The following is a 16,134-nucleotide window of genomic DNA, read 5'->3' on the forward strand; positions in this document are numbered from 1 at the left end:
CTCCCGCAGTGGGCCATGGCCCCTGTGGGTTGATGGGTCTTCAGACACTGTTGATGTTGGCTCGCCCCATAATAGTGCAAGTCTGAAGCTCTTGCCCTCTGACTGGGCTTTAGCATGGGTCCAGGTGCTTCATGGGGAGAAGTGGTGGCAGAAAGTGTGGCAGCCCCACCCCACCTTTTTTTGCTCACACCCAGTCCTGATGGCAGTGGGTGATCAGACAAACTGCAGCGATGGGAACTGGGCCAGCGTGGTGGGTGCAGGAGCCGTGATGTTCCTCTCTGCTGCTCCCGAGGGCATGCCTGCCCAGAAGCAGGACCTCAAACTCCCTCTTGCAGTACACACCTGGGAATGAGTGGTGGGAAGGGCTCTTCTCCCAGCTCTTCCAGCTGTAGGTGCTGGCCAGGGATCTTGGGCCTCCTTGGCTGTGAGCACCCAAGGGCTGGACGACGACCAGGGCTTTTCACCTTCTAGTTCTTCCAGTGAAAATCCCCGCTGGAGCAAGCAAGAGTGGGCACAGCTGGCACCAGGCAGACTTGCTCTCCAGACCTCCTTGGGGGCTGCACCACTGCAGCTGGACGACAGCTGGAACCACAGACCTCTTTCCCCGCCCTGTTAGTGTCCGGTGCCTGTGCGGGACTGCCAGGCGAGGCCTTCAGTTCTGGTCCCAGTGTAATCTGCAGGCTGCGAGCCTTGGTGGGGGGACTTCCTGGGAGCTGGGATTGCTAGCACCCTGCGGGTCCAGCCCTCTGGGACTCCCACTGTCCCCCTGCAGAGGGGAGGTCCTCGCTCCCAGCTGTGGAGCCAGCCCCGCTTGTGCTGGGACGTCTGTTTCTTACTGTGCTGCCATCCCAGGTCTTCGAGTCGACAAGCTTCTCTGTTTTTCTCCTGCTGGTTTCCACTGTTCTCCCACAGTACACACAGCCATCTTGAAAAATCTCATGGTGTTTGTTTAGTGTATTCACAGAGCAACGCCACCATCACACTGTCCTTTCCAGAACATTTCCATCTCCCATAAAAGAAAACCTGTGCTCGTCACTGCATTAGCCCTTCCCCCTGAAACTGATCTGGCTCCCCTGATGTGCCTGTGCTTTGTATTTAATATGAATGGACTCACAGAATAGGTAGGCTTGTGTATCTGGCTCTTCCACTGAACATAAGGTATTCAGAGTTCATCCATGTTGTGGCATGTGTCTATCCTCCATTCCTTTTTATGGCTAAACAATATTCCATTGTACAAATAAGCCTCCTTTTGTCTAAGTATTCTTCAGTTGATGGACATCCAAGTTGTTTCTACTTTGGGGCTCTTATGAATAATGTAGTTTTGAACATTCATGTACATATTTTTGTTTGAACATGTTTTCCATATTCTTGGGTATGTATATACATGTAGAAATGAAATTTCTGGGTCATATGGTAATTGCTTCACTTTTTGGAAGAACTGCGAAATCATTTGCCAAAATGGCTGTGCCATCTTACGTTCCCACCTGGGGTGCGGGAGGTTCTGGTTCCTCCACATTCTCACCAGCTCTAGTCATGTTATCGTCCATCTTTTTTTATTATGGCCGTCCTGGTGGACGGGAGGTGGTCCCACACTCTGTATTTGATTGCGTTTCTCTAATGACCTGGAATATCTTTTTGTGTCGCATTTTATAGTGTTACTTTTTAAAAAAGTAAAGGTGTTGTAATTAATTTTTCAGAATTTAACCAAAGAATCCAAGTGTGTGGGGGGTTTTAGGAACCTGTGAGCCAGAACAAAAGGCCTCTGGTTCTCTCCGTGACTGGTGTTGCCTCTGATGAAACTGGGAGAGGTTCCAGTCGTGACTGGGTGACCAAGGGGTGAGGACGAGTGTTGACTGTGACAAACTCCTGGGGTGACAGATGTGTGGAAAGAATTATCCTGTCCGGAGACATTCTGAATCCCAGAGGACCTCCTGCTCTGTGTTCTAATTTGTTTTTAATCTGTCTCTCTCTGCCTGTCCCTTGCCAACATCATGGCCAATTATTTCTGTCCCCTATACATGTCAGCGCACCCTCCTCCCAGGTGTTCCGACGGGGCTTCTGAGGTTTCCAGCCTCACCTGGCATCCTGGGGCCAGGGCAGCTAGAGGTCACTGCCGTGAAGTTGTCCTATTTTTCAGAAACAGAAATAGAAACCCAAAGATTATGTGTTGTGTGCGCAGCCTCCTGGTAACCGCACACAGAACCAGCCGCGCTCCTCTCACCAGATCTAGGTCTGCGTATTAAAGTGGCAGGTGGCAGTCCCTGTCTCCTTGTCTAAGGGCAGGGTCAGCTCACCTACGGATAGCATCCCAGGATGTGCCGCTGCTCGTGACTCTGAGGCCTTGGGTGAGGTCCAGCTCGGGGAGACCATGCCACGTGTGTGTGCGTCTCCTTTTGCACACCTGGAAACAGATGCATGTGACCCACTGACTGCAGTTCACGAGCCTGGGGTCCACAGAGGTGGAAATCCCATAAACACACTATACCATGAGCAGCTTCCTCTGTGTACTTGGGGTCTGCGTTAGAGAGAAATCACCAAAAGTCTCTTCATGTAGAGCGTGACATGTCATGCACCAAAGCTGTGTTCACGATGACGGTGCCTTTCTCACTTTGTAATTCAAGTCTTTGCACTTGTCACAGTGCCCTGCCTTCTTAGGGGCGTGGGTTGGTATTTGTGCCTTCCTAGAATGACTTCTCACTCACGGTATCTGCCCTTGATCAGGGAGGGGAGCCCCGCCTGCCCTCCCTGCCTCCCCATTGAGCTGGCCTTTCCTGCTCACCCTGACCTTGGGAGCCCAGGACAGTGGGGGCCCTGGCACTTTCCTTCAGGACACTTTTAAAATAGCTTTAGCTGGAGAAATAATCAGGTGACAGTTAAGAAAAGTGTGTGAATTCGGTCCCCAGGGGCCCAAGGGCTGAGTCCTACCCCATCTGTCAAGCTGGCGTGTGTGTGTGTGTGTGTGTGTGTGTGTGTGTGTGTGTTTGGACACCTCCCAGCTTGCATTGCCACATTTTGATGGCCATTTATTAGCACAGAGGACCAGCATGGCGCTAGCAGTTCCTTGCGTGTTTGTCTTGGGTGGGTGGCAGCTGGCCTGAGAGCTGTGCTCCTGGCCAGAAACGGTTGACTTGGCCAGCGCTTCCCAGGGTGGGATTGAACCCCAAAGAGGCCTGGGATTCACGCTGCAGCAGGAGGCTCTGCAGCCACAGGAGGCCCAGGGGAGCAGACCAGGCCAAGGCGGGACCAGCCCCCTTGGTGACTCCTTCCCCGCTGGCTCCAGGACAGGATTGGACAGTTGGAGCCTGCTGTGTCACCCCGGGGTCTGGGCTGGGGTGGTACTTCACTAACTTGTGAGGTCAGTGAACTGGCGTGTCTAACTCTGGGAGTGAAGTACACTTTGCCACCAGGCTGCCCGTGCCCCTGGAGGCTGCTGACTGGACAGTCCAGAGCGTCGCTGTGAACCCCCACACCTCAGGGAGCTGCCAGCCTCTGCATTTAAAGTCACCTGTCCTCTCCAGGTGCCAAGGCACACACGTGTAACCCCAGCTACTTAGGAGACTGAGGCAGGAAGATCGCGAGTTTGAGAACAGCCCGGGCAACGTAGCCCCCATCTCAAAATAAAACTGTTGGAAAAGGCCTGGGGACGTGGCCGTCCCCAGCATGTGGGAGGCCTGGGTTCATCCCCAGCGCCACAGAATGTAAGCGTACTTGTCCTGCTGTGTCCTGCTTTTCCATCTGTACGCTTAGATCAGAAGCGGTCCCCGAGACGTCACCACTCTGGTGGTTTTTGTGGCCTCAGCAAATCCAGTCAGCACCTGAGCTCCCAGGTCCCGGCAGCACTAGGTCCAGACAAGGTTCGGCTCTCTAAGGGGCTGCTTTGGGGTCTCCAGTGGTGTACGCAGGGACAGACCCGGGAGTGCCCTGCGGACTCCATCCCTGGCGTGAGGAGCAGTCGCCTTGCCTACTGGGCGTCTCCTCCTCACCAGGGGAGGCTGCCATCTTGCAGGTGGTGCTGTGTGGCCAGGTCTGAGGTCCCGGTCTCTCCTCTGAGTGTTGGACATCCAGGAGCAGGTTTTCTGGAGCAACCAGGCTGGGTGTCGGTGGCCAGCTCTACCTATGAGGGTTGAATGTGGCAGCTGGGGACCACTGGGGACTGGATGTGCATTTTCAGTCATTTTCCATTTGCTGTCTTCGGCGTGGGGCTCTTACCTGCCCCCTCCTAAAGTCCCGGCTCCCTTGGGCCGAGTTTGTGGACTTCACTGCAGCTGCTCCTGCAGCCCACGCACGGCCCCATCCTCCCCTGCACGTCACTAATTCACTGGACACAGGCAGATCCATCACTGACCCTCTGACTGGTCAGCAGGAGGCCTGTGTCTCCACGGCCCTCCTGTGGGAGAGGAGGACATATCTCCCCTGGCACAGTGAGCGCCTGGCCGGCCCCAGAGTCCTCTCGTCCCCTCACCAACAGAGTGCTTCTGCCTGGGGAGAACTCTGGGCAGTTACCTCATCCAGAGTGGCAGCCAGCCTGCTCCCGGCTAGGGGGCTGGGGGAGGGCCCTTCCCCGGGCCAGGCCCACGCAGCTGGGTGTTAACTGAACCCACCTCTCCCTGCCCTGGCTCCATGGGTCACCACAGTGGCAAGTGGAGGTGGAGAAGGCTGAGCCTGGCTTCTGACTGTCCTCCACCGCAGGTGTTCCAGGAGCTGTGGAGGGGCCAGGGGAAGACAGCCGCGCAGATCGTGTCCGAGCAGAAGCTTGAACTGCTGCAGGATCCAGAGGCCCTGGAACAGCTGTGCCTCGCCACCATGGAGGAGCATCCTCAAGTGGTGACTGTCGTGGGGGAGGGAGGGAGGGAGAGGGTGTTCGCACGAGGCTGGAGTGGGGGCTGCCCTGCTGGCCAGCACAGGGCCAACCAGGTCAAGGCCAGACACCTTCCCGCGGCTTCCTGCTGCAGCCCAGAGGCGGCTCCTCGTGAGGGTGGCCCCTTGCATCAGTAAGTCCCTAACTGTGTGTGTCAGCCCTTTAGCTAAGGTCAGAAGAGATGAAATGAGGTGAATGTTGGCACAACACAACCTCCATTTCCTGTAAGAGAACTCCACCATGGCGCTGACTGTAGGCGGAGTGTGTTTTGAAGGAGTATCAAGCTCTCCAAGTTCAGCCTCCAGGTTGAGCGTGGGTGACACGTGCCGCTCTCCCCCACGGCCCGTGTGCCCAGCTCTGGTTCCCAAGGAGGCCCTCTCAGGGATTAGCCAGCAGGCAGGGCTGCAGGAGGGAAGAGCTAGGGAAACACTTTGGCTTTGTGCCTTTAAGAAGTAGGAAGAAAAGCAGAAGAGAAAATTATGTGAAAATTACGGAGAACATCCTTTGACAGGAGCGTGGCTGGAAACCAAGCCATTTTGTGCAAGAGTGCAGCCCCCGCCCAGCTCGCGACAGCTAGAGAGAGCTTCCAGTGGGGGAAAAATTGCTAGCATCTCTTTCAGAATAATACCCACCCTCCCGTCAGCTTGCTGGGGACACTAACAGCTCTGTAAAGAGCTCTTGATAAGGAAAATGAGCCTGTACCGGGTCCCGCAATCTCCATCTCCCTGCCTTCTCTGCAGTGACTGATAAGGACACACTTAGTTTCAGACTCGTCCTGCGGCACTCGAGTGCAGACGCGCACACTTGCTGTTGCTGGATGGACGCTGCAGAGTGGGAGGTCAGAGTGGGTGGCCCTGGCACTTGGTGGCTATTTGATAGGAATTTAGCACCTCCTGCCTTCATCTCCCCCTCACCGGTCCCCAGCGTATGCCCCTCACTCAAATGCCTGGCAGGAGGTGCCACTTTTTAGATTTGTTTTTTGTTAAGAGAATCTTGTTGGCAGGAAGTGGGGAAGGAAGAGTCTCAAGTCCCAGCAACTGGCGACTGTCACTACCCTCACCCTGGACTCGGTGATCCATGGCAGACCCCATCATTGTGTCGTTGTGGTGACCCAGAGGAGTGTCCTGGTTCCTGTGGGCCAGCTTCTCGGGCTCTCGGAGGTCATTCATGACCCATCACATACTTTTCACATGCACTGTCACCCTCACGAGGGTTCCACTCCTTCCTCATGTCATAGGGAGGGGACAGAGAAACTGTGTTTAACTTGCAGCTGACTTAAGCATTGACTCCTCTTTTCTGTTTTTAAAGGTGATGGACGTGAAGAAGGGAAACCCCAGGGCGATCAATAAACTGATCGGCTTGGTCCGGAAAGCCACCCTAAGCCGAGCAGACCCAGCCCTGATAAAGGACATCCTGGAGAAGAGGCTGTGGTCGTGAGGTGTGTTGGGGTCCCTCTGCCGGAGGAGGACAGCGTGGCCGGACAGCCTGTGAAAGCTGCGGTCCACGTGTGGTAGGAGCTGGGATCTCAGTCCCTGGCTGGGCCACGCCTTGGAGATGGCAGGCTTGGAGTCACACGCCTGGTGCCTCCGGCAGAGCAGTAGCCCCGGACACACCCACTGCCCACAGGCCCCAGCAGTGCGAGGGGGCTGCAGCCTCGCGTGGCAATAACATGCTCTGCTGGGCAGGGAGTGGAGCAGAATAAAAGGCGTGCTGCTGCGCCAGGCCCTTCTCCCCGAACCTCACCTCGCTGTCCCTCAACAGCTGTCCTGGAGCCCAGCATTGCAGAAGCCGGGGATTAACAGTGTCCAAGAGAGACTGCAATTTGGATGTGGTGTATGTAGACCTAAAAACAGGTTAATGAAGACGAAAACAACAAATCAGTGCCGTGAAATACATTTGATTAGGGAATTCGCGAGACAGGAGGAAGGACATAGCAATTCCATGTTCACTGAGCAAAGTAACATTGCACATTCACCTCCCTGGGGATCCCCACGGCAAAGGTCTGAGAATCAAATAATGGGAAAAAAAAAACCCAGAAGTTTTCAAATAAATTTAATGAATAAAATATATATTGAAATATCAGATAAAAATTAACTTACACTTCAAAGATGTGTAGTTGACAACCGTCCCCCAACCTCTGACCAAAAAAGAGAAAAGCTGTAAATAACATTGATTTGTTTTGCTTGGAAAGAATAAGATTATAAACTAATAAATCAAAATCTTGACCTTGAACAGTAATTGAGGTGTAGCTGATAGTCCAGTGACGAAGGCTGTGTGCACCCCCTCCCCCGCCCCATTGCTTGAGACGGGAAGGCTGTTCTGTTGCCTGGACGCCCCTTGTTCCTTACATGCCTGGTAGCTTGGATCCGTGCTTCCTAAAAGACCAGTCTTGCAAATGCTGTTTGGAAAGTACTTGAATGTGACATGAGCACAGGGACAGAACCTTTGGAGGCCCTGATTTTAAAATGAATTCCCTGTCCTACTAAGAACCAAAAGTTACTGGGGGAATGTCATTCCAGGGGCTGCTGGGGAAGGGCAGAAAGGTTAGACCCCCCGCCCCCGCGCATCGCCACCTGAGCCACGACAGTTCCTGGCCTGTGGACAGGGTTTGGGACTGACGGAGCAGTGAGCAATGCCCTGCCCAGCCAGAACGGCAAAGGGAGGACAGCAGTTGTGTGCTTTTAGACAAGTGAAAAGGAGGTGACGTTTTTTAAAAAATATATATTTTTTAAGAAATTAGTGGCTTAGAACAATAAGAATATGAACCTCACCCAGGTAGCCATCTACCCACACTCTGTTGCAATACTGAAGTAATTCTCACCAACCTCTCACTCCGCAGGTCCCCAGTTCCACACAGACATGGCTGCTCTGGGGTCTTCATCCAGCAAGACCTTTATTTTATAAGAACTAGTGATGCTCATTTTATTTCATAAGCTGCATTTTTACCAAAAATTCTGACTTCTTGGTGACCAAACCTTACAGAAAGCACTGAAGGATCTTTCCAGACCACTTCAAATCATGGACTTATTTAAATAGGGGCACTGCCAAGTCAGGACACCAAAACTATGACATCAAGGGAAAACTGCCTGTGGACGGGTGACTCCAGGGGAAAGGGCCACAGTTAGGACGTGGGACTTCACAAGGCCAATTTCCGCCCAGCTCTGACAACGGACTGTCAGCTTTTGAAAACCAGACTTGGTTGACATCAGCGGGTGGGGGTGGGGGTGGAATCAAAGCACAGCTCTGATTGGAACCCAAGCTACTCGAAAGAGGTGTTTACATAACACCCTAAGAAATGCGGCTCTGCTCCTACGCGGGCCTCAGTGAGATGCAATTTTACATTCTTGCCTGAGTGTGAATTTAGACTGGTTCTGTTTGTACCATTTAGGGGAAATCTCATTAAAATGTATGAGCTGGCATGGTAGCTGAAGCCATTGCCATCTGTCACTGGAATCCACACACCTGTAGGTGGGGTGTCTAATGCTGAGGCTCTGGGAGGAGAATGTGTTGGAAAACTGGCTCTCCCTCAGGACAGCCTGAACCAGGTCTGCCTGGTCAGGCCCCAGCCATGTGTTCTGATGCTTCCTGGCGCCGGCTGGTTGGTCCTGGTGGGAAGGGGCATGTTACCCCGGCACTCAGCACGCCACCTAGCACAGGGAGTGTTCAGTAAAAGTTCATCAAACTTGGGAAACTTTGTCAGGCCCCTTTGTAAAAGAGGCCGCCAACGCCTAGAATTTTCAATTCTGGGTCTAGAAGGCAGCTTTTTGTATCTATCTGAGCTCACGCGTCCAAACTGACTTCTGTTCCTCTCAGGGTGTAAATGGAAAAAATTGAGATCGTTACACCTAGGTAAGGACGTTTTAGCCGAACCCCCTCCATCCACTTTTTTTTTCTTTTCTTTTAAATAGTTATTGCTAATCTGGAAGAAAGCCATGAAATTTCTGAGAGTGAATACCTTCCTCTTCAGCAGCAGGTTAGTTAACTCAATACATACCATGGCCATGACCCACACTTATGTTGTATTTTTCATTTCGACTGAATTCAGCTGCATCATTTCAAGGACTCCACACAGTGGCTCAGGGAGAAAAAATGCCCACTGTATGTGGAAGGCATCGTATCTCCCCGTTACCAACGGCAGCACAGGGGTGGCTGCTGGGCTGCTCCTGCAGGTTTTAGGGAATGCATTTGTGGATTGTCAGCAGAGCTGACCCTGGATTGGGAGGGTCAATGGGTTGGGAGGCATCTGAATGAAACTATCTCCCTTAGTCGAATGGCTGGGCAAAATTTTAAGGAAGACCACTGACACCATAGTCCCTCCTTAAAAACATCTGCAGGACAAGAGTCCTATTACAGGAGGGCCTTACTTATTCCAATAAAATGTCAGGTGCATAGACTCACACAACCTTCCATCACCTCTGTCAGGTTCTGAAGTGATACAGTAAATCTGAGCTCCCCCAAAGATGCCTAAAATGCATATTGAACTCATCTGACGGAATCCTGGTGCTGGTCTTGTGACTGGTGTGGGTGACGGTTAGGTTTACCCCATCTCATAAGGCAAGAACGCAACTCACAGCGACCCCTAGGCTAGGAAAGGTCAGCCTGTCTAAAGTCATCAGTCGGAGGGTTCTGAGAGCAAAGGCTAAAGATCTGAAGGCTTCCCCCCACCTTGTCCTGGTTCTTCTTTTCCCTAAGGAACCTCTTTGAAAATCTCGTGCTAAAGCCCTGTTTATCCAGTTAATGAGCTGCCAGGATAATCTGTGCTCCAAAACAAGTAGTGACCTAATAAATGCCTGAACGCAGAGAGGATTTACTGAAGCAAAATTATCTCAAAAACCATTCTTTGTGTTACAAGAGCTTTTTCTAAAGCATTAGGTTTATGATGGTCATTCAAAAAGAATAATAATAATAAAGAATGTCAACTCCATTCTCTTAAAATGTCCCTCACTGATTTGACTTAAGGGTGAAGCCTAAACTGGTTGGACATATTGTTTAAGCTGTTATTTGATGGGGAATTAGCACGTGTGATTTACGGGCTGAAGGCTGAAGCAAGAGACCAGGGTGGCTTCTTAATGACTCAAAGCTGATGTGACTTAAGGTACCAGAGGACCACTGCTTCAGGAAAAGATAGGACCTCAGAGCTGGCTAAGATTCACAGCAACCCATATGTCACACTGGCCTGGGCCAGTGACTCTAAGTAGCACGTGCAATAATAGCTGTCCTGCAATAAAGTGTTTCATAAAAATGGCAGGCATGACAGCCACTGCAGTAAATAGAGGGCTGGTAATTAGCAGTCAAATTGAACTGCCCCTAGAAGAGAACCGGAGCATATACAGATTTAACAGCACACGGTGAGGGGTCCTACCCCTCCTGGGGCAGTGCTTCCCCACTGAAAGCAACAGACTGACCCAGAATGGGCAGTCCATGCACGGCCTTAAGCTTCCAACAGATCAGGAAATATCCCGCATGACCACTGCAGCCACGGGGATTCAGACATCAACGACAGCTTCCAACCACTGGCTGCCCAAATTACATGGGAAACCCAAACAGCCACACATCTTGTTTCTAGATTGTCTTCACAAGAGGACGCTTTCCCGACACCCCAGCCCAGATGCCTTAAAGAAAATCCACTACATCTGACCTAAACAGGAGCCACCTCTGAGGCCTGTGAAAGTACACAATGTGTCCTCCTAACAGTGACACAATTCCAGCCTCAGCCAGTTAAGGTATCTTCCAACACAATGATGAACAAAATGGGTCTAATTTCACCATGCCTCTAAGTGCTGGGGAAGGACGTATCTAGTGACACAGAAAGTCACAGCTCTAGTGAACTCCAGCACCTCCACTTCATGGCCAGAAACTCTAACTGACCCCCATGAAGCTGGGTTTTAGCCTAAACATAAGCTGGAATTTGTTTAAAATTTTACATTTACCTGGTCATATTCAAAAATCAATTTTAAATATCCCAGTGGTCTCACATAATTTGAATCATAAACTCACTCGGTTGAGAACTTTAAATCAGACCCTGAATTATGAATTAAGGCTAATGTGCTGTTCCAGGAATCCCTGACTTGCCGTCCCTGCCCAGGCATCGGGCTAGACACAGTGACGCCAGGCCAGGCTGCTCCAAAGGGCTGTGCCCACTCTTTCTCCAACAAGCAGTGATGTGGGGCTTGTCACAGGAAAGGACTCATGCCCCTGGGCTACATTTTAAAATCTATCTAAAATTTCCCAAAACTCATTACCAAAGAGAAATAGTATTTTAAGGACCTCACCTGTTTAATTAATTTAGAACTGAAATATTCTACTCCATTGCTTTGATTTTTTCCCACCAAGAAGCTCCTCCCCTCACCTGCCTGCTCTCTGTTGTCTTCCTAGAACAAGGTTCACATCTCAACATCTTTCAGGACTTGCTCTTTGTTCGTGGCTCAGGCCTCTGTCGTTTTTCTTCCCACGAGTCTACATCATTCCCCGAATAGCCTATTCCTGGCTATGTCCCTCAGCCACATGGGTTTTCTGATGCTCTATGTCCCAGTCAGTTTTTTTACTTAATTTTATAAAACCCTGAACACAACCATCTGAAGAACTGCAGCAGATTCACATCCCAGTTTCCAACTGCAAACAGGGAAGGGAGGAGGCATCTCATCATGTAAGTTTGTTTCCATGAGAAGTTTAATTTTCCTGCCCCTCACCCTAGGCTACAGTCATCTCTGTACTCCTTTAAAGTAAGTCTGTACAAACTGGAAAAATTTTGAAAAGGCACAAAGTCACTCTCTTTCCCAGTGGGCACCTTCCACAGAGGTGGCTGTGGCATTCTATAATGAAATACAGACTCAAGAGTCAATGCCACCAGCGGAGAAGAGTACCAAAACCAAAAGCCAAGAATACCATTTCCAGATGTAGCTCCAGCAGTATGTGACCTGCAGAGTCCAATAATCGGATAAATACTCACGCACAACAAAGTTCAAGGGTAATAAGTTACAGCTTAAATTCCATCTTTAACTGGTCCTCCTTCTCCACCTTCATTCCTGATGAAGACTTTTGGGCTGTACAAAACACAACTTGGCGTCAGGAGCCAGAGAACCATCGTTCAAAGCAGCAAACATGAAGTCAGGATGTGCCCTGAACAGATAACTTTGTGTTTTGCTTAGACTATGAAACACTCCCAGCCCAGAGCCTACCAGCTCTCCCAGCCCAGGCCAGATGGCCTCATGTCTTCTTCCCTGGGCCACCTCGCCATGTCTCTCAATTCAGAGCTGCTTCAGGATCCCTGTAACACAAAAGGATGCCCTCTGCTCTGCAGTGACTCTCTCCTCTATTTTCCTTCTATGTAAGGGGCCAGATTAAGACAAATTGGTGCTCTGGAGGCACAACCCCTGGGCCCGTGGATGCCTGCAGGGCTCTGCAGATACCCCCTGAGGGAACAAAGGGAGTCAGGACTTTCAAGTTCCCTCCAAACAGGCAGAGAGGCTCATCCTTATTTGCTTCTCTCCTGTAGAACTGGGCCCACAGCAGAGGGGAGTGAGTTTTCACCTCTATAAATATCAGCTGTGTATTGTCTCATTTTTAGCCCACAATTACTGTGCATCTCCCTCTTGGTGGTGGCTCAGGGTGGCCGTGGCCCTGAGGACAATCATGCCTCTTGCAGTAGGGCGAGAAGCAGAAAGAAGCTCTAGTGCAGCACAGGGGGCCAATCACGAAGCCCCTTACTCACAAGCCAGCATTTCTGTGCAGTGAGTCCCAGGCAGATGCTTGGCTTTGCGGGCTCCCTGTGACCTGTGTGCATTTACATCCCAGCTCCCAAAGCAGGCTGCTCGGGGCCCACTTACATCCATAAAGTGCAATGCGTTCGCAAAAGCAAACAATTCAAAATAATGACCAGCATCTTTAGGTTCTATTAAGCTTACCCTTATTTTTTGCTTCCCCAACTCCAAACTCCAACCCCCCCTAAAAAAAATCCCACTATGGAAGAGCTTCACAAGTTAACATTTGTTTTCATAAAACAATGACAGCTGTCTTCCTGCGTAAGGTATGAGATGCATTTCTTCATCTGCTCCAACTCCTAGAAACTAAGGTCACCGTTTGCATAGGTAGACTTCATTCTGTGCAAATCTTACTAAAGTAAGGCTATCGTCTGTGTTCAGGTGGTGTGATCGTGACGATCAACAAAAGCAACAAGAAATAATTCCCTGCATTCCAAATTCTCCCCACCTACACGTGACTTCCCAGGCGGACAGCTGAGATGGGTTTTCCTGCACCATAAGGCAACATATGTTGAGAGGACACAAGTCCTAAGTAAAATGCAGAGGGACATATGACGTGCCATGTGACGGAGGTAAGAGGAGCTCCGTCTTTATTCTTCCCTTTTATAAAACGGAAGCCAAACACTGGCAGCAGGAGCATCCATGGGTGGCAACTGCGCCTTCTTCACGTGCTGCCCCAGGGCCGGCCCTCTGCCACAGGGCACCTCTGGGGATCACAGAACCCCAATATTTGCTTTGCTCCATCTGAGCTGCACACAGCATGACTCCAAGGGACGGGAAATGACAACCCCAAGTGGGAGGAAAACTGAGCAAAGAAAACCCGCCAAGGGAGCCATCAGCTCATGAGACTCACATTCCATAGGTGAGGGGGGAGACCCGGCCAGGGAGGAGGCCAGAAGACCCCTCTCCGCAAATCAAGTATCGTCAGGAAATATCAAAGTAGAAGTTTCTGGTAAGCAGCTTTGCATTGAACATTCAGTCTAGACAGACACTCTAACCTTATAAAATAAGAATCTCTATTAAAATAACAATTTTTAAAAAAGCTAACAACATGAGTCCTCGAAGTCACCCAGGATCTTGTAGCACAGAATGGAGTGTTCCTGGGCCAGGGCGGCGAGCTCCTTCAGGAACTCGGGGAAGAGGGCGGCGGCCAGCATGGTGTTCCTCACAGGCAGGGGCAGGTTTGGGGGTGCCCCCACCACCTTGGCTCTGTTGGTCAGGAAGGGCTGAAGCACTCTTGGGGGACCATCCAAAAAGTTCTTGCCACTTCCTGTCCTGGCAGCCTCCTGAATGGGGTCTGTAAACAGAAAGAAAACTGTCATGGGGACGGTGTGTGTCCCTCTCCCTGCCCTCTTCAGTGCGTTTTCAAGGTAGGAGGAGGGGGGTTGTCAAGAGTGCAGTTCCTCCAAAGTCCCAAAGACACAGCACTCCTGGCACACAATCTGCCCAGCAGACAATGTCCAGCATACAGCTCTGGATAGGAGATTTTATCCAAAATCCTAAATGAGGATCTAGTGCAGAAATTGTGGCAAGAACATAGGTTGGGGGTCTGGGGTCGTGGCTCAGTGGTAGAGCACTTGCCTAGCATGTATGAGGCGCTGGCTTCAATTTTCAATTAATTAATTAATTCTCAATTATAAAAAGTATTATGTTCATCTACAACTAAAAATTTTTTTTAATTAAAATTAAAAAAAAATACTAGGTTGGTCAAGATACCTCCCAGCAAGAGCAGTGGCCCACAGCTCTAGCCCCAGCTGAAGGTGGGTGGCTGAAGAGGGATAACTGGTCAAGCCCAGGAGTTCAGGGCCAGCCTGGGCAACACAGCCAGACCCTGTCTCAAAAAGAATACGAGACAGGAACCTGCCTGCTGCCCAGGATGCAGGGCGGGGCCAGGGAAACAGGCCTCTCCTGCCGATGGCATCAGTCGGGTGCAGGACTGGCTTGCCAGGGTGTCTCTCAGGACACCCAGTGGTCCACTGCTCTCCCAAGCTTCCAGTTGAACTGACTGTCCACCTTCACCAGGGCAGCCCTGGTCACAGGATGCAGGGTCAGCACTCGAGCTCGGTGCTCTCTGCATCTACTGCTCGGCCTCAAGGGCTTCCCAGTGAACCAGTCTCCTCCTGGCTGAGTTCTCCAGCCCTCAGTGCAGAGGAGAGTGGAAGATGCCTTCTGATCACCAGAATAATGGGGAGAATGTTGGGATGCTGCAAAGAGCAGCCCAGGAACTCCTGCAGCCACCAGGATCCCAGGCGACACGCAGCTCGGGGGAAGCTGACATTTAAGTAGGGTTTCCAGGGTGTTCTTCTGAGTTTTAGTAAGGCGGGTCTTCATGCTCTGAGCCCAAGTTCCATCATATGCAAGTGATTTGCATTTTCATACCAACTCAGTTTTACTAATTAAAATGGTTCAACTTCCCTGACTATTTAGTTCCTGAACATCCCCAGCCCTCGTATATTTGTAGGAATTATTTATGCCACCTTCTGCCCCCTATCCACACGGTCTCATTACTCCTTTTAAATCATTATATTCAAGCTCTTCATTATTTTGGCTGCTTTTTAGAATTCAGCTCCATTTTTCAACACTCTTCTCAGAGTGTTGCTTAACTGCAGTACTAAAAATTCTTGACATTTATAGTACTTTCCACATTGCGCTCCTATAGTCTTCAGTGTTAAAAAAAAATCCTCTGCTTTACTGCTTTAAATATCCTTTTAGATTAAAGCTTATCACGGTTCATGTCATAAGGAACTGGAGAAGCTGTTGAGAATCTGTCTTCCACCACCTTTCAGGAGACACTCCTAGGAGGCTGTCAACAGAAGTGTTGAGGTGACTGAGATCTGTGTCACCCTTGGGGGCCATCCCTCACCACCCCACCTGGCCCTCAGGCACTGCTGCTTTCCAAAGGGCCCATGAAGCCCCTGGGTCTGTACTGCCCCTCTGCTGGGAACTCCTCCCTCCGCATCTCTCCTCATCCAGATCTTACGAGGCGCACGAGGCACACAGTGGTTAAGAGCACCAACTGTCATCAGCCGGCTGAGCTGCTCCAGACAAGCTGCTTTACCACTCTGTACTGTTCCCTCCTTGCTGGTAAGAAGCTCATCGTGTTGTTACTGTAAGGATTAATCAAGGACACGGGGCCCACTGGTGACCCTCACTTTGTCACCAGTTCCTGCCCCTGGAGGCCTTCCCTGCGCCTCTTCTGGCCATTTTACTCTCCAGCTAAGGCCCGGCTGCTCTTCGGCAGTGCTGTCCAGCTCCCGTCAGGCTCCAGGCTTCCCCAGGGCTGAGTCCCCACCTGATGACGCGTCTTTCCCGACCTTTAACACCTCCCTCGAAGAAGCTGGTAAACAATTGCTGAATGACTGAAGGAAGTGACCAACGTCAATGCCTGCATACCCCTGATGCTCCCTGGGCCAGCTCGCAGTCCTCTCTCCACCATCCTCATTCAAATTCCCTCCTCTCATGTCCCCTAAAAGGCTTTTGTGGCTTTATTTATCTAGCTTCATCTATGAATAAAAA

The 16,134-nt window shown here is 50.8% G+C and overlaps 2 protein-coding genes across 6 annotated transcripts in view; one reads left to right on the top strand and one right to left on the bottom strand.

Moving 5' to 3' along the window:
• The window catches only part of GATB (glutamyl-tRNA amidotransferase subunit B), an 85,662-nt gene extending 72,093 nt beyond the window's left edge, over positions 1–13,569 (top strand). The window contains exons 12-15 of one of the 4 annotated variants that reach the window (XR_014023361.1): positions 4,690–4,824; positions 6,167–6,296; positions 8,767–8,831; positions 13,000–13,569. Coding sequence is in view for 3 of the 4 variants with exons in the window: in XM_081304765.1 (XP_081160891.1) it covers positions 4,690–4,824; positions 6,167–6,295 (264 nt within the window). In the remaining variant the exon portion in view is untranslated. Of the gene's footprint in view, positions 1–4,689; positions 4,825–6,166; positions 6,297–6,619; positions 8,158–8,766; positions 9,202–12,999 lie in introns of those variants that run through there. The other 3 variants (XM_081304765.1, XM_081304766.1, XM_081304767.1) reach the window with 3 other exon arrangements.
• Positions 13,570–13,615: 46 nt separating this feature from the next.
• The window catches only part of FHIP1A (FHF complex subunit HOOK interacting protein 1A), a 230,493-nt gene continuing 227,974 nt past the window's right edge, over positions 13,616–16,134 (bottom strand). For both annotated transcript variants that reach the window (XM_081304753.1, XM_081304754.1), the window contains exon 13: positions 13,616–13,915. In XM_081304753.1, coding sequence (XP_081160879.1) covers positions 13,662–13,915 — 254 coding nt within the window. In that variant the 3' untranslated portion in view covers positions 13,616–13,661. The remainder of the gene's footprint in view (positions 13,916–16,134) is intronic.

This window comes from Spermophilus citellus, assembly GCF_964194105.1.
Source record: "Spermophilus citellus genome assembly, chromosome: 8".
NCBI classification, from domain to species: Eukaryota; Metazoa; Chordata; class Mammalia; order Rodentia; family Sciuridae; genus Spermophilus; species Spermophilus citellus.